At 40.4% G+C, this 24,313-nt stretch overlaps 1 protein-coding gene across 1 annotated transcript in view; it reads left to right on the top strand.

The window, feature by feature from the left end:
• Nucleotides 1-24,313, top strand: part of shank2b (SH3 and multiple ankyrin repeat domains 2b) — a 204,809-nt gene extending 180,496 nt beyond the window's left edge. The window contains exons 19-27 of the mRNA XM_022683849.2: nucleotides 4,291-4,426; nucleotides 5,105-5,185; nucleotides 6,972-6,980; nucleotides 9,279-9,299; nucleotides 14,181-14,240; nucleotides 14,578-14,702; nucleotides 15,581-15,692; nucleotides 16,493-18,869; nucleotides 21,205-24,313. Of these exons, the coding sequence (XP_022539570.2) occupies nucleotides 4,291-4,426; nucleotides 5,105-5,185; nucleotides 6,972-6,980; nucleotides 9,279-9,299; nucleotides 14,181-14,240; nucleotides 14,578-14,702; nucleotides 15,581-15,692; nucleotides 16,493-18,869; nucleotides 21,205-21,811 (3,528 nt within the window). The 3' untranslated portion in view covers nucleotides 21,812-24,313. The remainder of the gene's footprint in view (nucleotides 1-4,290; nucleotides 4,427-5,104; nucleotides 5,186-6,971; nucleotides 6,981-9,278; nucleotides 9,300-14,180; nucleotides 14,241-14,577; nucleotides 14,703-15,580; nucleotides 15,693-16,492; nucleotides 18,870-21,204) is intronic.

Genomic DNA, 24,313 nt, shown 5'->3' with positions numbered 1-24,313 from the left:
TGTTTCAGCAATGGCTACAGCTTAAACGAGAATGTAAAGTGATTTTGAGAATTTTGTAATTAACGGACACATAGAAATAGAAACTGATATAATTTATTCAGAAATAGAAACTGATCAAATTTATGTATCCAAAGATATTGTGAACGGGACTACAACTGGACTGAAACTGTGGCATGAATCCTGTACAACATCCTGTACAGCATTTCTATACAGTTTTTAAGAACTGACTTTTGAAATCACTGAAATCTGCAAATAGAATAAGCAACATTCGGTAGATTAGAAATTAGCATTGGTTCATTCACAATATATCACTGTATTTGTGCACAAATCTTCCACAATATTTTGACCTATATTTACACACTAAGAAAAGTAAGTACAGATTTGTACTTAAAAAAAAAAAGTACAAAGCTTGTCTCTGGGGCTGTACTTTATATTGAGGTACAAAAAAGTACCTTTCAGTGAAAGTCCTTTTTTGTACCCATGGTTTTTGTGCCAATAAAGATTATAAAGATTATAAACATCATCATCAACTAAATATGGCTCAAAAACTTGATGATCCAAAACTGTCTGGCTTTCAAATAAAAAATGTGAAATTAAAATATTACCGTTTATTAGTAAAGTGATACAGAATACTGAATGTACCCTTTGGCTGCAGGTTAAATGGGACAAATTCGTACTTTTTGCTTATAGAAAAGACTTTGTACTTCAGAGGGAACAAATCTGACCCTGTAAAGACCAATATTGTACCTTTGAGGGGACAATTATGAAGAGTGTACCTTTGAGTACAAAAAAGTACTCATGTCGTACCTCTGTTTTTTTAGAGTGTAGTTAATAAATCAGTGTACTTATTCTGAGATATAGGTCTGCTGTTTCAGCATTTCATTTTTTTTTTTTTTTAATTGTTGATGCTACACTGACTGTTATAAGAATAATGGCGTCTCTTTTACAACCAGAACTGTGCTACTGGGACGTTTAACTAGGACCTTTATTGAAGCTCCAAAGACCTTACTCCTGAATTGCGTATCGCTGTGTATAGCCATATTTGTGGAGAAATCTGTAATATAACTCACTTTTTTCAGACGCTGTTTCTGTATCTCTTAGCTTGTCAACAAATGCATGTGTACAGCTGCCCATGGAAAGGTATTCATAGAGTGATTTGTATTTATTAGTAGCAGTAGTGTAAATGTAGTAGTAGTGAACTAGACTTTCTAGATTTATGGGGAGCTCAGGAGCAAAACATGTTTATTCTGAGCCTGTGCTCAGAAACTTGTCTGTCTAGATTTAGTGACCATAACATTGACATTTCTGCTGTCGCTGTCAATGTTTCCGTTTTTAGTTTTTTCATTCCCCTGTTGTATGCAGTAGATGAAATAGTGTGTGTAGTTTGTAATAGATGTGTATTTATCGATATTTAACACCTCTGGCAGAATTTCCCTCCCTTTTCTGCATGGCTGCTGGACAGTAACAATTTGTCGGAAGATTAAAAGCCCCCACTTAAAGTTTAAACCAACAAGATTGATCTCGCCTTCACAGCTGCTTGTCTGCTCGGTTATTGATGGCTCTCGGTGGGACCGGTGATGTTTGGAGAATAATTAGAATGGGTGTGGATGGGCGGCTCCTTTCAGAGCGTGTCCAAAAACTGCTGTCAGGTAGCGCAGCGCCCCAGCCTGAATTACGCCTCAGTATCCAGGGCCTTGTGTGTTTCACATGGCAAGGCACTGCCACATCAGCAGGGGGGTACTAGGACAAGTGTGCTGCTGAGTTATTTTTTCATGATTACAGAGTGATTTCTGTGGCAATTGCAAGCTAAATGTGAGCACTCTACCCTCAGTTAGAATAAGAGTGCTCTTATGAAATGGACATTCATGCTGTTACATGGCACGCTGTTCCTTCGACAAGATGCATTATTAACTTTAAAAAAAACATCCTTTACAGACTATTTAAAGGGAAATTCTGTAGATTTTTCTGAATCTCTGGCTGATTCAAATGATTAGATGTAAATAAAGTATTATAATGTATTCATTATTTTGAGTGGTTTTGACCAGTTGTGCTGTTCAGTTTCTGTTTGTCTTATTAGATTGAATAGATTTATGCTGTTTTTTAGGATTAGGACCAGGGCTAGCTTTAGGACCAACTTAGGGTTAGGGTTAGGTTAAGGGAAAGAGTAGAACCAAATATAGGTTTAAAACCAGCATAAGGGTTAGATTTAGCTTTTAGTTTGATGTTGATTTAAGATTTTGGATCAAGGCTAAATTAAGGACTAGGGTATGGGGTAGATTTAGTTGAGATAGGTTTAGTTTTTAGTTTGAGGTTAAGGTAAGGGTTAGAATGAATACTAAGGCAGGGTTTAGAACCAGGGCAAGGGTTAGGTTGAGGTTTTAGATTGAGTTTAATGTTAAGAAAGGGGTTACAATTAGGATGAAGGTTAAATATAGGTTTGAGGTTGAGGTTGAGCTAAGGTTTAAGATCAGGGCAAGGTGTAGGACCAGGCTATGGCTTAGATTTAGCTTTTGGGTTAATGTTAAGGTAAGGCTTAGAATTAGGAAAGGGGAAGGGTTAGATTTAGGTTTGAGGTTAATGTAAGGTTAATGTTAGAGTTAGAATTATGACCAGAGCTAGGTTTAGGATTAAGGTAAGGGTTAGATTTAGGTTAATGTTAAAGTAATGTTAAGGTGTTTTTCTCCAGTACCGAGGTTGGAGCAGCATTAGCATTAGCTGCTAACTGCAGCGCTAGCTCTTTCATTGTTTAGAGGTGAGTATTATCGGACTGCAGCCTTGGTATTTACCATGTTAAAAAAGCTATGTGGGACGAAACGCTAGCTGGCTTACCTACGTCCTGGCTTACTGGAACACTTAGCTAACTAAGGCTAGCGCTGCTGCTAACTGCAATGTTGAAAGTATTGGAAATCTAAGTTTACTGTAAACATACAGAAGCACTTTACTTACCCAAATAAACAGTTTTGTGGAGAGAAATCTGTGTAACATCCGGCGCTTGTTTAACTTTGAAAGAAAATGTTCTTTTTTTAAAGAATTACAGTTTTGTTTACTCGTTTAAAATGCGCCTTTACAATTCGGTGCGCCTAATGTATGAAAATAGACCACAAAATAGATGGTGATTAATAGTGAAAATTATAATATGATGCTCCTTATACTCCCTGAAATATGGGAGAACCAGGTTAGGGTTAAGACTAGATGTATGGTTAGAGAAATAGAGAAAATTAAAAGTAGGGTTAGTAATACCTACAAAGCAGTTTTACTACAAAGTGTTTTATTCAAATAGTCCATATGTTCAAGTATTATTCTAATAGATATTGTAAATGGTGGCTAGCAATAGTAGAAATATCAGAGAAAGAAGACATACAGTAACAGAGTTGCCAGGTTCAGTTTTTTTCCACCAAATTGGGCTTATTTGAAAAAACACTTTTGGGCTACTTTTAAAAATAGGAATGTAGGAATGTAGTATAAAAAAATCAGTTCTACTAACTGTTACTAACTGTTATTAATCCGTAAATAAGATACATTTCTATAGGCTGTGTGTTTCTCTCTTTGCTCAAAGGCACACCATCACTTTAATTTAGTTTCATTTCAGAGTTGCTAATTTGCTACTTTTAAAAATTACTGCGGCCGCCAAAAAAAAAAAAAAGTCACAATGTAACCAGAAATCACCAGGCAATGAAAAAATTGTTAAAGAGAAAGAGTAAGTAAAAGTTTTTTTTTTTTTTTTTTGCTAATTATGTTACTGTTAAATGTTTCTGAATGGGATATAAAACTGTTATAAGATAAAGCCCTAATAGAACACTAATGTTACAATTGTATTAATGACTTAAAGGTAAACAGCAATATTGATAATAAATCCTTTAAAAACTAATTTCTAAATCATACACTTATAGTTGTTTTGTTTTGCCATTTGCTTCGAAGGTGAGACAAACATACAGTATATTTCGGGCTAGGTTAATCTTCTGAAGGGTGGGTTTTAGACTGACTTTGGGCTAGATATTTTTGTTGGATCTGGCAACCCTGTACAGTGAGTTGATGATTACACATGAACAAAAAACACCAGGTAATGAAAGTGCTAGTGTTTTTTAGTCAGATGCGATGTCTGGCCCAAACATAATTATGTCTAAAACTGTACTGACACGCCACTCATGCTTGGCCTCTTAATGATATGCTAATGACCACATAATCTCTTTTCAGGGAATACAAATGCAGCGTATGAACCCGTCCAGAGTGCGTCCCTTATGCTGTGAATGTTGAGCAGATTTACAGCTTTGATTATCTTTTCTTTATCAGGTTAACCAGGACAACGTGGTCAAGGTGGGCCACAAACAGGTGGTTAACATGATCCGACACGGGGGCAATCATCTGATCATCAAAGTGGTGACGGTCAGCAGGAATCTGGACCCTGATGATAAGTCTCGAAAGAAAGGTAAACTTATTAAGTGGTTTAATTGATTCAGTGAGTTACATTATTTTACCTAGCAGCACTGAAGATATAATTGTAGTGTTATTAACAGCTCATATCTCTCATATTAATAACCATTGCTCATTGCTCATTAAGCTTAATGTAGTTTTAAAAATTCAATTCTACTAACTGTTACTAACTGTTACCAGAGGTGGAAAGTAATGAATTACATTTGCTCAAGTTACTGTAATTGAGTAGATTTTATGAGTAATTTGTAATTTTTAAAGTAGTTTTTAAAATAGGTAATTTTACTTTTACTCAAGTACATTTTGACAAAGTAATTTACTTTGCTACATTGGAAAATTTCCAATTACTGAGTAAAAAAAATGCTGGAGGACAAAAAAAAAAAAAAAATTGTCTGTCGCGCGTGGAATAATGAGGCAATAACAATTACAATCCAAAATTACATAATTACAATTTTTCAGTACTTTTTCACCTCTGACTGTTACTAATCCGTAAATAAGATACATTTCTATAGGCTGTGTGTTTCTCTCTTTGCTCAAAGGCACACCATCACTTTAACTCAGTTTCATTTCAGAGTTGCTAATTTGAGTCTGTTGTGAGTGCCTCTGTGAAACAGAGAATGCTAGCTAGCTCGTGGCTAAGCTAAGTGCATCATTTGCTCTGTATTTGCTGCTGTAGCTCCTCCACCACCCAGGAGAGCTCCCTCCACCGCTCTCTCCACACGCTCCAAATCCATGACCTCAGAACTGGAAGACCTAGGTAAGCACCATGCACTAACACACCATGCTAACAGAACCTTCAAACCTTCAAATTCATTTTTCCTAATAATGTGATGTATATATTTACAGTACCAGTCAAAGGTTTAGACACATCTTCTCATTCAGTGTTTTATTTTATTTATTTTCCTAGTCATCCAGACTGTGAAGGAACACATAAGGAATCATGTAGTAACTTAAAAGTGTTAAACAAACCAAAATACTCTGTGAAGCATTTAGATGACCTTTTATCTTGGAAGCTGTTAACATGCAGTTTCTGAGGCAGGTAACTTTAATCCTGTGTAACAGAGTAAACTCTTGCTCTTCCTCTTCTTGCTGGGGCGGTCCTGATGAGAGCTAGTTTCATCATTATATACTCTAGATACGATACTGTTAACCTTCATTTCTTAATGTATTTTCTTATCTTTACTTAATTGATTAGATCTTGTCAAAATATGAATTGGAACATTACTCATATAGGGCTATTCACTGTATACCTGTAACTCTACCTCTTCACAATTTTACAACTGATGCCCTCAAACACATTAAGAGGGCAAGAAGAATTGTGCAAAGCTGTCATCTAAGCAAATATAAAATATAAAATATATTCTGGTTTGTTTAACATTTTTTTATTTACTAAATAATTCCATAGTTTGGATGAATTTAGCAAATGTTTAATCTACAATGCAAAACAATTTAAAATAATAAAAAAACACTGAATTTACGATGTCCAAACATTTGACTGATACTGTATGTGTATCTCTGAAATATCAAATTAGAAAAAAGAACTTTCTTAAACTATGTACTGTACCTGTTATAATACCATGTATCTTCAAAATGGCAACTTTTAATGTAAGATTTAATTATAGTCATTTTGGAGCATTTCCATTGATCATAAAAGCCATATTCACATTATACCTAAAAGGGAAAATGACAAAAAATGGAGGTACACTGTTTTGGCATGACATTTATACATCAGGGTATATGACCGTCTTTAAAAATTCAGTAAAAGGGCTTCAAGTGGTCCAGCAGGCTAAGCGCTGCCACTATGATCAGGAGATGCTGGTTCGAATGCTGGTCATGCAGCTTGCCATCGGCTGCCGGAGCTCTGAGAGAGCACAATGAACCTCTTTGCTCTCTTTTTCCCCACATCACTCCAAAGGGTGATGTCGATCAGCACAAGGCGTCTGTGAGCTGATGTATCAGAGATGAGTCGCTGCACTTTCCTACGAGCACACTGGAGACGTTGGGTTAGGTAATTGGCCCTGTAATTTGGGGGGGAAATGGGAAAAAAAATAGAAACAAAATTATAAAGAAAATCCAGTAAAGACTGAAAAAGGATAAATAAGTATTCACCTGATTTTAACGATCATCAGAACTATTAGTTGGGTGGTAAGAAGGAACTTAAGTGGCACAAGGGCACGATGACCAAGGGTGCGCAAAACAGTTTAGAGTATATGTCAGCGCGATTTGTCACATTAGCGCAGTTTAACAAAGATTATATCAGAAACAATTTATACTTCCGTCAGAATGCAGAGTACCAGAGCTCTGCTGTGATTGGCCTTCACAAGAATCAAAAGTGCTGGAGCTCTGGCCCCATTTAACCTCGGATAATGAGAAATGTTCCTCTGCGAAGAAGCAAACGCTGCGTCTCATTCAGTGTTTGCTGACGCATCTCTGGTTTATGTCGTCAGTACTGTAATAGGATGAATAATGATGGATTTGATAATATTTGTTAATATTTTTTTTTATTTTTCTTCTTTCATGTCTCTTCACTTTGGGTGAAAAAGTGGATAAAGGTATGATGTACTCATTTCTCTTCCTTCTTTATAATCCTATGGCATGCTTCTTCCTCTGTTGAGTGTGTGTGTGTGTGTGTATGTGTGGTTTCTGGAGTCTTAGGTTAGAGAATTAGAGTTATTAGAGAGTTATGGAGTCTGTATTTGGTTGTGTGTAATGTGTGTTTATCAGAAATGCTCTGTATTGTTTTACTGGGTCTCATGATGGATTTTTTTATAGACCGGGCTGTGTTTCAGAGTCAGATGTCACGACTGAGGGCAGAACAGCGCAGCAGCACCGTATTCATAGCCAGATAGCTCCAGTTTCACCTGAGCTGACCCAGTCTGGAAGGTTCCGCTCTGTGATTTCTGTTAGATAGCTGGAAAGCATCAGCACTGGGTTCCCGTGATGATAATTGTATATGATCAGACTGATCTGGGGAACAGAAATACGCAGACTTACCACTGAGTTAGCGAAAGAAAAAATCTATGCAGCCCTTTGTGAAGAGTACAGTCGTATGAAAAAGTTTGGGTACTCTTGGCCAAGTGACACATTTTACACATAATTAGAAATCATGTTTGGCAAACCATAATGCACAGTATGCTGTTTTGATATTGTTGAAATGCACCTAATAACTGTAGAAAAATCTGACTTAGTCAGTTGTCTAAAATGCACATTTACAGTTTCAGATAATGGAAAAACATATTGGGTTACACAAGTCATGTCCTTCTTTATGAAAAAGTGTGAAAGTTATGAAAAGCAAAAGAAATCAGAGTAACTATACAGTACCATTCAAAAGATCAGACACATCTCTTCTCAATTAGTCTGTTTTCTTTCTGGTTTTTATGATATTTTACATTGTAAATTTAATATAAAAGTGTATATTTAAGCTATACAGTAAACAGAAATCATTGAACAAACCAGAATATGTTTTATACTTTAGATTCTTCTAAGTAGCACATTTATCTTTGAGGACAGATCTGCACACTCTTGGTATTTTAATCTCAGTGTCTTCATGAGGGAGAGTCACCTGGAATAGTTTTCTCAGCGTCTTGAAGGAGTTTCTGGAGGTGCTGAACAATAGCTGCTGCTTTTCCTTCACGCTGTGAAGCTCCAGCATATCCCAATTAAATCACCTCAAATCAGCGTCTCAGTTCATCAGGTTAAGATCAGGGGATTTCAAATCATATTTTTTGGATAAATATCCTGTTGTTAAGACCATAAAAAAACTTTTAGAGTCTGTTTTGACAGTCATTTGAGGGTTAAGATTCGCCTTTCTTACCAGCATACTGAGCAAACAGCTCTTTCTAAGAGCTTACTTGGTCTTCCAGATAACATCTTGCCCTCCACAGTTCCCCTGAACTAACTTTTTGGTAACACTTTACTTGGATGGTCCATTTTATGGCTCAACTGACATTCAACTAACACTGAATTGAATGTCCATTAAATTTAACTTAACCCTATGTTGAATGTAAATGATTCAAAATAAAACCTAACCATACAACTAACCCTAAACCTTAACCCTTAATCAACCCTAAAATCAAACCCTACACCTAACCCTAACCTTAACCCTTAATCAACCATAAAATCAAACCCTACACCTAACCCTTACCCTAACCTTAACCTAATCCTAAAATCTAACCCTAAACCCAATCCTAAAATATTAAGATTAGTGTTTGGATTAGAGTTGAATGCAGGGTTATATTCAATAGAGAATCATTTACTTTCACCTTTTAGTTCATTTGCATTTAATAGACATGTAGTTGAATGTTAGTTGAATGTCAGTTGAGCATCAAAGAGACCATTAAATGGACCATCCAAGTAAAGTGTTACCACCTTTTTTAATAACATTCCATACTTCCATACCACAAGTTGGATATGCTGTGCTATCCTCCCATATTTGCGGTTATTAATTATTTAATTTTTGATCAGTTTCAACGGTTGAGTTTACGCAGAAAATGTGTCGGTACAAGGTATAAATACAAGAATACAAATATGTGAAACAAACGTGTCACTAGGCCAGGTTTGCCCAAACCTTCACATACAACTGTACGGTGTTTTAAGTTATGTCATGTTCCTCATGTCCTACTGTTGTTAATTCTGTCCTGTCTGGTTCTCCTTGTCTAGAACCGACTGTTGCATGAAGGTGCCGTTTTAGTAACCGTGCTCACTGTGATATGGCATTACATTTTACCCAGGTCAATGCCATGGGGAGGAACACAAAGTGCTTTCCTCTGCTTTGATTTCCCCCTTCTTTGATGTAAATTATGTGTGAATATTCATTCATGAATAAAGCTGAGTATTCTTTTATGTTAAAGCCACTTTGAGGAAAAAGAAGGGTGAGTTTCAATAGCCATGTTTCATTAAACACACGCACACGCACACTCACACACGGTGTAAATATACACTACAAGCACTGTAACTTTTGGTTTTACGTTTTTGACACTAGATGTAATTGGTTGATCACATTATGAAGATTGCAATATGTGTATACAGCTCTGGAAAAAAAAAATAAAAGACCACTTAAAATGATGAGTTTCTTTGATTTTACCAAATTGAAACCCTCTGGAACATAATCAAGAGGAAGATAGATGATCACAAGCCATCAAACCAAGCTGAACTGCTTGAATTGTTGCACCAGGAGTAAAGGCATAAAGTTATCCAAAAGCAGTGTGTAAGACTGGTGGAGGAGGAAATGCCAAGATGCATGAAAACTGTGATTAAAAACCAGGGTTTGTTTTCTTTGCATTATTTGAGGTCTGAAATCTCTGCATCTTTTTTCTTATTTTGGCCATTTCTCATTTTCTGCAAATAAATGCTTTAATGACAATATTTTTATTTGGAATTTGGAAGAAATGTTGTCTGTAGTTTATAGTTTTACTTATACTTATACATATAAATAGCAAAATCAGAGAAACTGATTCAGAAACTGAATTGGTCTCTTATTTTGTTCCAGAACTGTATAATAAACACAAATAAAAACACAGACAAATCAAAATATTATGACCACCTCCTTATTTCTACTGTCACTCTCCATTTTATCATCTCTCTGTCAATGTAGGAGCACTTTGCAGTTCTAGAATTACAGACTTTAGTCTTGTATTTGTTTCTATTTGCATTCTTTATCTGTCTTTTACCCTGTTCTTCAATGGTCAGGACTCCACAGGATAGACCACCACAGAGCAGCTATTATATGGGTGGGTGGGTCACTCATCATTCAGCACTGCAGTGACTCTGGCGTGGTGGTGGTGATGGTGGTGTATGAGGTGTTAGTGTGTGTTGTTCTGGTATGAGTAGATCTGACACTGCAGCAGTGCTGCTGGAGTTTTTAAACACTTCAGCATTACTTCTGGACTGAGAATAGACCACCAACCAGAAACATAGAGCCATTAGTCTTCTGACTTCTGTCTCTGACTTTACATCAACAAAGTGGAGCAGCAACAGTAGGTAGGAGTGTCTAATAAAGTGGACAGTGATGCCCCTTTTCCACCAACATGGAACCGGCACTGGTCTGGTTCACAAACCTATTTTTGAACTGGTTTTCCACATTTTCACCAACAAAAGTAGGTTCCAGAACCAGGAACATTGCTTTTCAAGGGAAAAGAGAGTAATAACAGGATCTTTAGCATGGATTTGTGGGCGTGTCTGTTTGCACAGAAGCACCGCCTCTGTGTAACTCCCTCTGTTGATCAAGTATAATGTGACGTTTTGAAAAGCAGCAGGGTTCTTAAAAGCCGAAATGAGTTCTTTTTTTTGGAAAAGCGCTATAAGTAAACACAGTGTTTAAAAACTCCAGCAGCACTGCTGTATTTGATCCATTCATACCAACACAACATACACTGCTAATACACCACCACCATGTCAATGTCACTGCAGTGCTGAGAATGGTACTTCAATAGTATGGTACCCAAACAATACCAGGGCTTAATACCTGACCACTGGAGAACCAGGTGAAAATGCAATAATAATTGTTCATTTAAATGAAGCTAGAGAAGAAGGCAGTTATAAGTTTAAGATTTTAAGATTTTCAATCAACCTTTTCAGCCTCTTTTCTGTGATGTGTGTGAGGTAGAAGTCTGCAGGGACTCGCGGGACTCCTCAGAATATCTTGCGGTGTGGGACAAAATGTAATTGTTATTGGCGGGAACGGGAGTTTAATCAATCCAGCTGATGCGGAAGCAGGACTACATCCAGTGTACAGGCCTAAATCCACCTCTACTACAAGATTCTTGATCTGGCTGCAATCAATGCTTTAATCTTGATTAATGCATTCAGCACTGAGAATAACTCAAATAAATGTAATTTTATAATGAACTTAATGAGTATAAAAAAACTGGCACTCAAGGAAAGCTGCAAAAGAAAAAGGAAGCAGTTAAGTAAATTTCGAATAACAAATTGAATTCATATTAGGACTGCAGACAGGAGCAGCAGAAATGTGCATGTGGCGGGCGGTGCGAGATTAAAACAAGCAATTTTTGGTGGGAGCGCGCAGTAACAGGACTAAAACAAGCATGAGCACGCAGGAGTGGGTTTAAAAAAAGCAGTCCTTCATATGTGTGTAAAGATTTGTTTGAATAAAGTTGAGCTCTGCTGAACTTTTTTACTGGAAGGTGGGGCTGCGTTTAACTGTAGCATGCACTGTGGCATGCAGCAGCTCTCTCTATTGGAATGAATAGGACACATTGAGGATTAAGTGCTAGTGGACACGTACCATCACACTTTAAAACAAAGGGTAGGAGTACAAAAGAGAAATGAGATTGGGCCCAAGTCTAAATATAGAACTACACAGTTTTCCTATATTAAATAGACAGTTAATGTATTACAGGTATTAAAGGTGGTCATAATATTTTGATTTGACTGTGTATTATTATACATTTATTTTTATATACAGAATTACAGTTTTAAAAAAAGCATAATTCTCAATGAATAAAGTTTTTAGATCTTTAAGAAAAAGTTAGCATAGCAAATGCTCTGCAGACCTGAATCTCTCTGAATTTTCAAGCCACATAATTCAAGTGCAACGTGAAAAAAAATGCATTATTCATAAGCCTGTCCTCTCTATTAAAGAGGGTTATGCAAGAAAATGCAAGCTCCGTGAATTTCCCTGCGGTGAAGAGGCCTCCACCGCAAATCTATTTCACTTGGACATAACAGTGATTCCCTCTCAAATCCCAGCAGATTAGAACCGTTGTATTCTCAAAGACGTCATTTTAAAGGCGATTTCCTGGTGAGCACTGGGCATGTGCTGACTCTCTAGGCTGGCCTCCGAGGTGCACGGGCCTCTACAGCTTTGAATATTCCTGCGATGCAGTGTTGTCATGGAAATAACACTGCATATGTCTAATATAGCAACATTCCAACCTGGAAAATGTAATGCCATATTTTCAGTGCAGAGCTGTTGGCGTTTGTTCTTACACTCTTGGTGAGTGTTAGAACTGCAGCAGCAAAAAAATACAAATAATACAAATAATGAAATATTTCACTTTTACTGCTGAGCTGGTTCTGTATGTTACACTCAGATCAGCAGGGCAGCAGCAGGCATCCTGCTCTCATGTTTTTATAATGTAGCTCGACATGCATTATTCTGGTGCTACATGGAAAACCACTATCTGAACCACAACTGCATTAAACAAGCATATGAAATCAAATAGGACCCAGTTCACAATGCAGACAAACAGCACTGTGCAGACGTCAGAAAGCAGTACCTTAATTTATAATAAATACTTATTTTTTTCCAGTCAAAAACAGCCATTTAAGTACAAGTTATTCATATTTTAGTCTCACAAGCGCTTAAAGAAGCAGTCCTTATGATTCTGTCTTTTTGATTGAAAGGAATAGGCTTAGATTTCTTAAGGAGAAGGAGGACAGAATATTGTAATAAATGCGACCATCATCTATGCAACATTTAATCAATTAATTCTAAGAACAGAGTGTTCTTGTAGGTTTTGTTTTAGTCAACAAGGTTTCTTTGCCATGTCATGTCTTTACAAACTTAGAGTTATTTGAGTTTCAGAGTTCAGTGCATCTGTTTTTTTTACCTCTAGTACAATTTTTTTTTCATTGTTTAAAGGAGACTCACTTCCATATTCCTGCAGAAATCTGCCGGGAGAGTTGTCTTCACCTCCTGCCCAAAATTCCAAGCATACAGCCTCATCTGTTAAACATGGTGGTGGGTGTTCAGAAATCTGAGATTTCCACATCTCCAAAGATCAGTCTCACATGTCAAAGAGTCTTTTCTACTCATTGTCCAGGTCATCCATCAAAATCTTTCAAATCTTTCAATGATACTAAGGTCTGGACTCTAATGTGCCATTGTTAAATGCAATTGTTTTCAGAACTGCTGCAGCTAAAGTGTTTTAATCAACTCAGCATCTTTTTAGAACCACAGTGGAATTGTGGGCACACAAACCTGTGGATGTTTTCATATCTGAAACAAAAGTGGTCCTGATTTTCTTCTGATTAGGGGTAGTGTTTGTGGTCTACTAGGTCTTAAATGGCTGCTGGGAATATTTCTAAATGGAGTTCTGAAATTAATGTCCTACAAAATACCATCTTTACCATCTCTATCTCTTTACAAATCCTTGACCTCTTTTTTTTCTTTTTAATGTCTCAACTCAGAAGCCACCTGAACTGATTCAGTTCAGAAACGTATGAGTTCTTCTTCCTCTCTTTACTGTCCTTTCTTATATTCACAAGCTGATGGCATGTTTCGAACTTGCAGATCATGTTTTAAACTCCAAGTCTTCTGGCCGTTACTTATAAAAGTAGGTTTATATTGGTTTATATATAAATTTTGTAAGAAATATCTCCTGAAATTTCATAATGGCTCTTCAGTCTGAAATAAAATGAAGTGACTGGTGATCTCTGACTTTTGCACAGTGCTGTATTCCAGCTTGTCCTGCTTTGCTGTTGTAGATGTTCAGCTGTGCGCTGAATTTAAAACAGACCGACATTTGCAGAGTGGTCAGTTTCGACTTCTGCTAAAATCAGCCCTTTTTTGCTTCAGAGGTATAAAGGGATTTGAGTCCTGAATATTTACAGACTCATAGTGCTAAGAATGAAGAGAATTAGGTGTGTGTGTGTGTGTGTGAGAGAGAGAGAGAGATAGAGTGTATCTTTATGTGAGTATGTGTGTGTGTGTGGCTAATCAGATACAATCTTGACAAATGTGATGGCAGCAAATCAGACACTGAACTTCCCTTTCCTCCGCTCCTGTGTAGATGATCAGCTTTCAGATATTGCGGCTCTGAAGAAGAGGATTGTTTTTCAAGTCACCCTAAGTAATCATTTCCCATGCATGGGAGCTGTCTGAAAATAAACGCTAACGCTAGCATGTTGCACAGTGGCCGCTGAGAAACAGAGCAGGATTCCCATGGAATCAGGAAGAGCTTGCACGGCTTTGACCTTGACCAGTGTCAATGTACCTATCTCTATCTCTGTTTCCTCCTTCTCTCTTTCTCTCTCTCTCTCTCTCTCTTTCTTATTCTCTCTTGCTTGGTTTGGTTTGGTATTTTTTTTATTCTGTAGATCCTGTGAGAGGATAATAGCTTACTTTTTGATACTTCTTGTGAGCTGTAGCTTCTTGGAGCCTAAAATAAGTATGGTATTGTCTTGCAGATAAAGTGGAGGAGGTTGTACCTCCCCAGAAGCCCGTGTGGGACAGCTCGAACGTGGACGTGAGGGTGGCGGCTGTTAAACCGCGGCCTACCAGCAGGTGCTTCGCTGTGGCCCCAGAAATGAATGTAAGCATACATGTATTTTTTATTATAGCTTATTTCTTGATGTGACTTTTTTGCAGTACATAAATGTATAAAAACTAATGTATAGGGGTTGGACAATAAAACTGAAACACCTGTCATTTTAGTGTGGGAGGTTTCATGGCTAAATTGGAGCAGCCTGGTGGCCAATCTTCGTTAATTTCACATTGCACCAGTAAGAGCAGAGTGTGAAGGTTTAGTTAGCAGGGTAAGAGCACAGTTTTACTCAAAATATTGCAATGCACACAACATTATGGGTGACATACCAGAGTTCAAAAGAGGACAAATTGTTGGTGCACGTCTTGCTGGCGCATCTGTGACCAAAACAGCAAGTCTTTGTGATATATCAAGAGCCACGATATCCAGGGTAATGTCAGCATAACCACCAAGAAGGACCAACCACATCCAACAGGATTAACTGTGGACGCTGTAAGAGGAAGCTGTCTGAAAGGGATGTTCGGGTGCTAACCCGAAATGTATCCAAAAAACATAAAACCACGGCTGATCAAATCACGGCAGAATTCAATGTGCACCTCAACTCTCCTGTTTCCACCAGAACTGTCTGTCGGGACAATAAATTATTGTGGTCTAAAACCAGGTGTTTCAGTTTCACTGTCCAACCCCTGTATCTCCCACAGTAATAGATATTTGACACATTTGTGCAGTCACAAAGAACATATATGATCCCATATGGAATTCAAAGTTATTCAAAAATCATTACTACCTTTTGTAGCTTTCCGAATGTTGTAATTCAGTTATCATTAAATCAAACAGTCATTGAAACAATCAGCTCTGTTTTAACCCACTGCAGATAATGAAGTCCTTTACCTACACCTTAAACATGAATCTGTGTGGTTATGCAGTCCCTGTGCAATAGCCAGGACGTGTCAGTGGACTCGCCGCCAGTCACTGGAAGTCCTAAAGGTCCTTACCTGGGGGTACCAAAGGGAACCATTCGCCGGCAGACCTCCATAGGTAAGTCATGTTATCTAAAACCAAGATTTTCTAATACTATTACAATACTTTGTTGTATGGTTTTGTTTCTTTTTTTGGTCTGCTTTCACATCTACCTTGTTTGAGTCAAACCAAAATTTCAGGTTTGAATGGTGCCACACACCACGCTCTAGATCAAAGGACAAAAAAATTGGTCCTATCAAAAGAGGTGGTCTTGTTACGAATGAACTGAACCATGATTCAGTTTGTCTGTAGTGTAACAGCCCTTTCCTAAATGGTTCAGACTTTTTGAGTAATATAAACTTATATAAACAGAAGTAAAAGGAATCTAATAGTGAAACTCATTTTGCTGCATGACGCAAATGTGCATAAGTTTGGCAATTGAATGCCAATGGAATTTGAATTCCAGTGAAGGGGGTGGCCTGAATTTAGCACAACACCTAGACAGGCTTATCAAACTGCAGCGTGAAACCCAAACTAACTGTAGCAAATGTATAAAATTACTCTGGTACAGATTTGTTTTTGGGGGTATGCCCTTTTTACATGCTTTTTTATATACTCTATATACAGGACAGGACCCTGGTCTCAGAATATTTTTAATTTCCCACCTTGTATAAAACATCTACAGGAAAATGACAGGGCACAAGGATCAGGATAAAAAAAAAAACAGGGAAACCATTCTTGGCAGATTTATGTTTCTGTTATGCAAAAACAATTAATGAATACTGAGTGACCATTATACCCATGTAATTGCATCTTTGCCTTTTATTAACTGGCATGGTTGCTGTCCAACTGATAAGCCTCCTGTTATCTAACCACAGGGGTAACGGAAGAAGAAAAACAGTTCCTCACTCCTCCCATGTTGAAATTCACAAGAAGCCTGTCAATGCCTGATACATCAGAGGACATTCCACCTCCACCAGCCATCTCTCCACCATCTCCACCCCACAACAGTGGCCCTGCACCTGCGGGGCGTGGTTACGGCACAATCCGAGCAGGCTTCACCGCCCAAACCCCTGCTACAAACAGCACACCCCCAGAAAGAGGAGGAGACTCCAACATCGGTTCAGGCTGGAGAGAACAGGGCATGTTCTACAGAGACAGCCCTGAACAGTACGACTCTGAGGCTTGCAACAGCCCAACCGCCCAGCAGAGCCTTCACATGCGCCGGGCCCAGATTCCCGAAAACCCATACTCAGATGTTGGCAAAGGTCATTCTGCCCTGTTTGTGCCAAATAAGCCTGCAAGGAGGAAGGGCATGCTGGTGAAACAGTCCAATGTAGAGGACAGCCCAGAGAAAACCTGCTCCATCCCCATTCCCACCATCATCATCAAAGAACCTTCCACCAGCAGCAGTGGCAAGAGCAGCCAAGGCAGCAGTATGGAGATTGAGACATCTACACCAGAGCACACAGGCCAGCTCCGTCCAGAGGACGGACTCAACACAAGCAGCCCCTTTGCAACTGCAATGGTCTCCAGCTCGGCAAGGGAGAAGAGGCTTGAGGTGCACAGAAACTCACCATCTTTCAGATCCACGGATGCTGGGGATGAGGATGTAACTCCAACGCCTGCCCCACGATTGCGACACTCCAAGTCCATAGATGAGGGCATGTTTAGCAGTGACGAAAGATTGAGAAGGCTCATGGCGCCTCCCTCATCTCTGCTAAGCATACCACGAGGTGGTGGCAACGTAACAGACTTCAACAGTCCAGAGCCCACCATGGTGCGGGAACTTCTCAACACTCGCACGGGACACAGTCCAATCAGCCTGCCAGCTCACAAGACCTACAGCTCAGGTGGTGGAAACTACGTCCACCCCATCACTGGGAAGCCACTGGACCCCAACTCCCCATTAGCCTTAGCACTAGCTGCCAGAGACCGGGCCATGAGGGAGCAATCTCAGCCTTTGCCGCTTAAGAGTGACCCATCCAAGCTGGACCTCAACAAGCCACTCTTCATCGACACAAAGCTTCGGTCCAATGTGGATGTGAGCTTCTCCAGCACAGCCACCATGGGCAGGCCACGGGGAGGCTTGCGGAGACAGATGACTGAGTCCAAGTATGAGACAGAGTCAAAGTACCAACTGGATTTGGGCAAGCCTGAGAAGAGGGTGGAAGAGAAGAAGAACATGTTGATTGACATTGTGGACACCTCACAGCAAAAGTCTGCAGGGCTGCTAATGGTCCATACCACAGACGGCGCTAAATCAGAGGAAAACAGCCTGTCGGAGGGGGAGAGAGATGAGGACATCTGTCCGGACAGCACCCCAGGGGAACTTCGCGATCCCAACCAACCAGCACCTGTTAACCCTCCACCTAGCAAGCCCACTGCCCCGCAAGGAAAGACCATTATCACCATCAGTTCTGTAGATGAACCAGTCAAGCTTCCCTTTGGTATCCCTCCACCTCCTTTGGCCTCTGTAGACATTGATGAGGAGTTTGTATTCGGTGAACCCCTACCTCCCCCATTAGAGTTTGCTAACAGTTTTGATATTCCTGAAGATCAGGCAGGGGCAATCTCTGAGCTTCTGAAACAGAAAGCCAACGGCATAAGGAGACCTTCCCTAGGTCCCTACTACCCCCACTTAAATGCAAGCAACTCTGAGATTAAAAGACCGACAGTCCTTACAAACTGCACGCCTCCCAGCTTCCCAACTGGGCCTCTGGAACCCTACGAGCCCATTATCGACTCAGGCATCGAGGTGGACAGCCGGAGCAGTGGAGACCCCCAGCTGGAGACCACCAGCACTGTCTCCACTGTGTCCAGCATCTCCACTTTATCATCAGAAGGAGGAGAGACCCTGGACACTTGCACCGTCTATGCAGATGGACAAGCCTTTATGGTGGACAGGGCGCAGGTCCTGCCCAAGCCGAAGGCTAAGCACGCCGTCAACAAGAGCAATGCACTTTATAAGGACACCTTGAACGAGGAGAGCGTGGGCTCTTTCAGGGTGCCCTCCTCGGTCCCACCACCACCCCCCGGAACCGCCCCACCGGAGCCTCTGAAAACTCCAACACAAAGAACCTCAAAGCTCTGGGGTGAACCTCTGGATCTGAAAAACCCCCACGGCCCAGAGGCCAAGCCCCAGGGGATGTCCGAAATGAACTCGGTCCTGCAACACGTCAACAAGGACAAAGCACCAAAGCCAGGAGAAGCGTTAGACTCTCCCACAGGATGCAGGACTCATTTTGGATCGAGGTATGTTTGCACCACCACCAGCACCAGCACCAGCAGCTCTCGCCCCAGTAACACAGACATTCATTTAGCCACCCAGATTAGTGTGTGTGCTCTGCCAGTGAAAGAAAGAGTTGCCTAGCAACCTAATAATGAGAACAGCCTTGAGGACGAGATGAGCAACGTCAGTGTGATGAACACAGACCGAACCATAGCAGAGAGAGAGGTGTGTTTGTGTGTGTTGGTTTGATTTCAAACACTAACCGTTTAATACTCAGTCAACAACATATCACACAAACTGCCCCCAAGAGCCGTTTAAAAAGCCCCCTTACACGGCAGCGCCAACGTCAGTTTCCTACCGATGACAAAGGCGGACGTATTCTGAGGCGCATGCACATCTCCGCCGTGCCAATGCGTTTCAGTGTTCTTAGTCTTAAAAAGCAGCGCAGCTTGAAGTGTGTGCGTTTGTGCTTCGGGTCGGGTACCTATATTGGGCATATCTCCTCGGCGCAGATGCACTGCTGCTGCCTCCTACTGCAGACCTGAGACTAGAGCCTCATTTATTATGAAAAGCTTTGGTTATTTACAGACCACAGAACTGACCCTAAAATGCCCTGACAGTTCAGGCACATGGCCCATTCTAGAACTAAGAGTCACTGAACAAAGAGACATATTAAGTCTTTTGGTGTGTAAAAAAAGAGATTTTGATAATAGCCCACGTTTGCATCGTTCAGTTTCTGCCGTGTCTTGAACAATGCAGAGGTTAAAGAAAAAGAGATGATGTCGTATTTAATTTTACAGAGATATCAGAGATGTCCTTGCATATTGTCTTTGCGCATATTATCACAGTTTTGATCATGTGCTGGCTGGTCTAAGCTCGTTATTTACTGTCTGCATGGTGCATACATCATGTTGCAGGATGAACGGAGGCTGCTGTGTCCCGAGAAGCTGTAAAACTGGGAGGATAAAAATGATGATGCTATAAAAAGACTATTTGTTATGCAGTGCTTTGATTTGCAGTGTTAAATTGCAAGGAGCAACATGTGAAATGCCCTTGTTTGGCATTTGGAAACACGGCGAGTGTTTGTAGTTTGCCTTGGATTATTTGACAGTGGTGTATTAGCACAGTGTGCCTATATGCACATACCTCTCTCAGGATATACAGGGAACAACAGATCAGTTCCTGGGTTGCTGAGGTTGCTGTAGACTCTATTATGACATGCTTGTTTTATGGATTGCTTATTATACTGTCACTGTCAGGAGAGAACCTTCTGTACCTGTTTAGAAAATGTTATGTTTGCAAGTTCAGATCATGCCATAATTTAAAGAGAATTTTTGGACTGGAGTTCAGGTAGCTTCTGCAATTTATCACTCTCTGATGAGTAGAATCAGGAAGGAAAGATAAGAATTAAAGGGTTGACGTAGGGTGCGTAAGCTAGGTAGATGGTATTTATAGAATGCTAGATAAGAGGTGGGGCCAGAGTCATGTTCCTCCACCCAAACAAAAATGTGTCATTTCAGTGGCTTCATTCTTCAGGATTTTTCAATGTTTTTAAATGTAAATATGTTAAATAAGTTTAGATCTGGCTGAAATATTCAAATTTAAATTACTGGCAGACCCAGCTCTGAGTAAGACAGCTGCAACAACTCTACAGATTACCCAATAAACCAACAGATGTTAAGCCCCAATAAATTGTGTAGATGAGCTGAAAAGCTTTATGTTTCATGCTGTTTAACTTTTAATTAGGCGGTTCACTGATGCTGAGGAACATTTGTTTTAAGTGTCTTTTTTTCCTGGCTTGTAAAATTAATTCCAAAAACATAGTTATGGATATGATACTTCATGTTTAGACACGGCCAGACAAACCCTCCAATGAGTGAATCCAGCTTTTTTTAGGGTGCATCTAAGTCAAAGGTCAGTTCCGTGCACCAGAAGTCAAACAAAAGCTTTATGAAGTTATCGTCCAGTCAGTATATGGTCTTTTACAATCAAACTTCTTACAGCAGTGTTTTCACATTTTGTGTAAAGCCTTCCCAGAAGAGTTGTGGCTATTAATTCCCTTGATTTCAGACACAGCTCAAATGGATGATTAGGTGTCTACAGACTTTTGGACATGAAAGGGTTCCTGTCTCTGCAAAAGCAGCTTTTTTCCCATCTTGCTGTGCTTTTTGTTTTTGCTGACTCCTTTTCTTCTTGATGTTGTCGCCTTTTTTTCTTTTCACGGTCTGCTGCTTTATTTTGCTGACTTTCTTTATCTCTTTCTCTTTCTCTCCTTCTCTGACCTGTCGCCCTTTCCCCATTTTCCTCTCTCCATGCTCTCTCTCTCTCTTTTTTTCTTTCCTCTCTTTTTTTCTGCAGAAATACGGACGCAGTGGTGTCCCTTGTCTCAGGTACCCAGCAGAACACCGCCGTCTCCTTCAGCGCCCAGTCCGGCCAGAACGTGCCTGCTTCCCCTTCGCCGTGCCGGCAGTCCAACAGCTTGCCCTCCTCCCCGCACCCGTCACACCCCCCGCAACTCCCGCCACACTCTCACCCACACCACCCGCACCCCCGCGCCCCGAGTCCCATCATGTCCCCTCCGGACTCGGGCCTGAGCTGTGCCTCCTCGTCCTCGCTCCCGGCCTCCGCCGCCTCCCCCACCATGACGGACGTGTTCGGGCTGCCCACGCCCCCCCTCAGCCTGGGCACGGGCCGCAGCCGCTCCCCCTCGCCCCTCACCCTCATCCAGGCCGCCTCCAACAAGCCCTTCGCCACCAAACCCGTGCTGGCCTGGAGCAAGCAGGACGTGGCCGACTGGCTGGAGAGCCTCAACCTGGCCGAGCACAGAGACGCCTTCATGGACAACGACATCGAGGGCAGCCACCTGCCCAGCCTACAGAAGCAGGACCTCATCGACCTGGGGGTGACGCGCGTCGGCCACAGGATGAACATTGAGCGGGCACTCAAGTTGCTCCTGGACAGATGAGACTGGGCTTGGCTTCGCCGGGGGACGTCACAGCCTTCTTTTGTTCATAAAAGCTTTGTTCTGGTCATTCCTCTCTATCTTTTTTTGTATTCCGTTCACTTATTTATTTCGTTCACTTATTTATCATTGCCTGCGGTGGATTTTTTCTCCAAGGAAAGACACGCGACACACGTTCTGAAGAAAACTAAAAACGCCAGAGTTTTGACACTCGGCGCTAAGACTTTGTTCCGGCACAAGCACAAAAGCTCTTCGTACACAGAAGCTCCAGCTACTGACGGGACGTGACAAAGCCAACCGGCTGTGTGGAGTCCACGCGCTCTGGCCGACGGTTCGTTCTCTCCTTTGGCTTTTACTTTGGACTCGGGCCTGACGTGAATGCACTGAATACCAGCAGAGCTGGCCGACCATTTTCTATCTTTGCTAAGACGACTGATTATCCAGAGAGTATTTCTTCAGGAAAAAGGGAAGGATGGTATGTTTATCAGCTGCCTATGAAATATTGTGCTTTTTTTTTTTTTTTGCCCTCCTTCTACGCGTTCACAGTTCGGAAGTAGACGGATCTGTAAGGCGAGTGCGTTTGGTGCCGTGATGTTCCTCAGTTCACATTGCTCACGGTCCTGGGACAGGCATCCTCACCAGAAACACCAGGAGTCACACCTTTCTGTACGTGCATTGAGAGCGAGCTGCAGGTCTCTTGCCATTTTTCCATCTCCTTGTTTTTGGTTATGGTTAACTTTTAGATATTTGTCTGAATGGGTCAAAAGAGAAATTACGCAAGTCTTTCTACTGATATTTAGTGTCTTCCACATTGTTAGGAGGTCTAACAGCACTGCTGCCATTTTGTTCGGTTCCTGAACTCCTACTAGACTAGACTGCTTTTTTCCCTCCTGTATTTTTAGATCTTATTATCTCCCAGCTGTTTTCCTTTGTGCCACTAGATTGTCTCAGTATCACACTAGCTTGGCAAATATTCAAATAAAAACTGATTGGAGTATAAAGTCAGGTGAGGAACGAGGTTTAGGGGAGGTTTAGGAGAGCATCAGGACTGAAGTGTGGAAGAGTTGCCTTTAGAGAAACATCAGCGTTGTTTCTGTACCAATTAGCTTTGTGATTTGCTAGAGTCTACAGTCTATAATTCATCCAGTGGCCTAACTGCATTGTCTACTGTAGGCATATCATCAGTTATAATTATTTTATTCAGTCATTTAACTTATGTTTTATTATTACCCATTCAGATTTATTATTTGGATATTCTATTTAAATATAATTGAACATATCTATGTTTCTGTAGGCACACTATTTCTTTTTTTGTCTCCTGAAGGCATACTATTATTGATTGTTTATTAATTGTTTATTTTACAACGTATTATTTATTATAACCCATTCAGAAAAATTATTTGGATATTTAATTCACAACTAGAGCGTTACACAAAACCTCCGCAAACTATACATATCACTGTCACAAATTGTAAAATGGTCAATTGTTTACTGGATGTTTTAGAGTTGCTTTGTGAAGTTGAATGCGAGAGTGAGCGCGAGAGCGAGTGAGAGAGACAGAGGTTCTTTTATTTGTTGCTTTATGTAAAACGCAGACCATCTATCTACCTTGAAGCATGTTTTAAGTTGGATTACGGCGTACTCACCCCTGCTGTGCTGCTTTGTATTCTTTCTTATCTTTTCCTATTCGCCACAAAGTGTATGTTGTGTTAAACGCCCTTTCCCATCCCCCTGCCCTTCACTCTTTCTGACCCTTAAAGCTCCCTGCTTTCCTCCATTTGTGAGGAAAGTCATGTTCTATTTTATTTTATTAATTTTATTTGCCTTGGTGGCCAAATCTAGCTTGAACATTTGCTCATCACATTTGCAGCTTTACATAGCCTATAAAAGAGCTAATCACCATTTGATAGTACAATTAGTTGAATCAGTCTTATTGAATTAGCCTGGGTCGACTCTTTGTGCATCAGCTGCACCCGAGCATCATGCAATACAGTCTGTCTTTGTTTTAATACCCAGTCATTGTGCAACAGACCATACATACACAAATCATACATCCTTTCAAGCCTTCAAACGAGTTATCAACGAGGGTGGACCATCATTTCAGTCGCTTTTGGACTGACTGACCAGCCAGCAGCTTCATACATTTCATCTTTGGTTGCATTAAGTTCTGAGTACTGTGGTTATGCTTGAACTGAGGGAAAAGTCATAGTAACAGATATGAATATGAATATGGAAAAAATGAATGTGAATGGACGGGTCGAGTGCACCCAGACGGTGTTCGGTGTAAGTATGCAGTGAAAGATATTCAGCAACGTGTTTGCTTATCTCTACCTTAGAGGAGTTAGAGTTATCAATCATCTCTATATATCTTATTTTAGGAAACAGCACAGTATTTTAAAGATTTATAGAACTATTTGAGATTTTTATGACATTTAACTGATCTGTGGTGTGCCAAAAAATTCTATGTGGTATCGGTTAAGAAGCAATACACAATCTTCAAGAAAA

Source organism: Astyanax mexicanus, chromosome 10, assembly GCF_023375975.1.
Source record: "Astyanax mexicanus isolate ESR-SI-001 chromosome 10, AstMex3_surface, whole genome shotgun sequence".
NCBI classification, from domain to species: domain Eukaryota; kingdom Metazoa; phylum Chordata; class Actinopteri; order Characiformes; family Acestrorhamphidae; genus Astyanax; species Astyanax mexicanus.
Note: the sequence above shows the minus strand (reverse complement) of the source record. Positions and strands in the feature narration are given on the sequence as shown.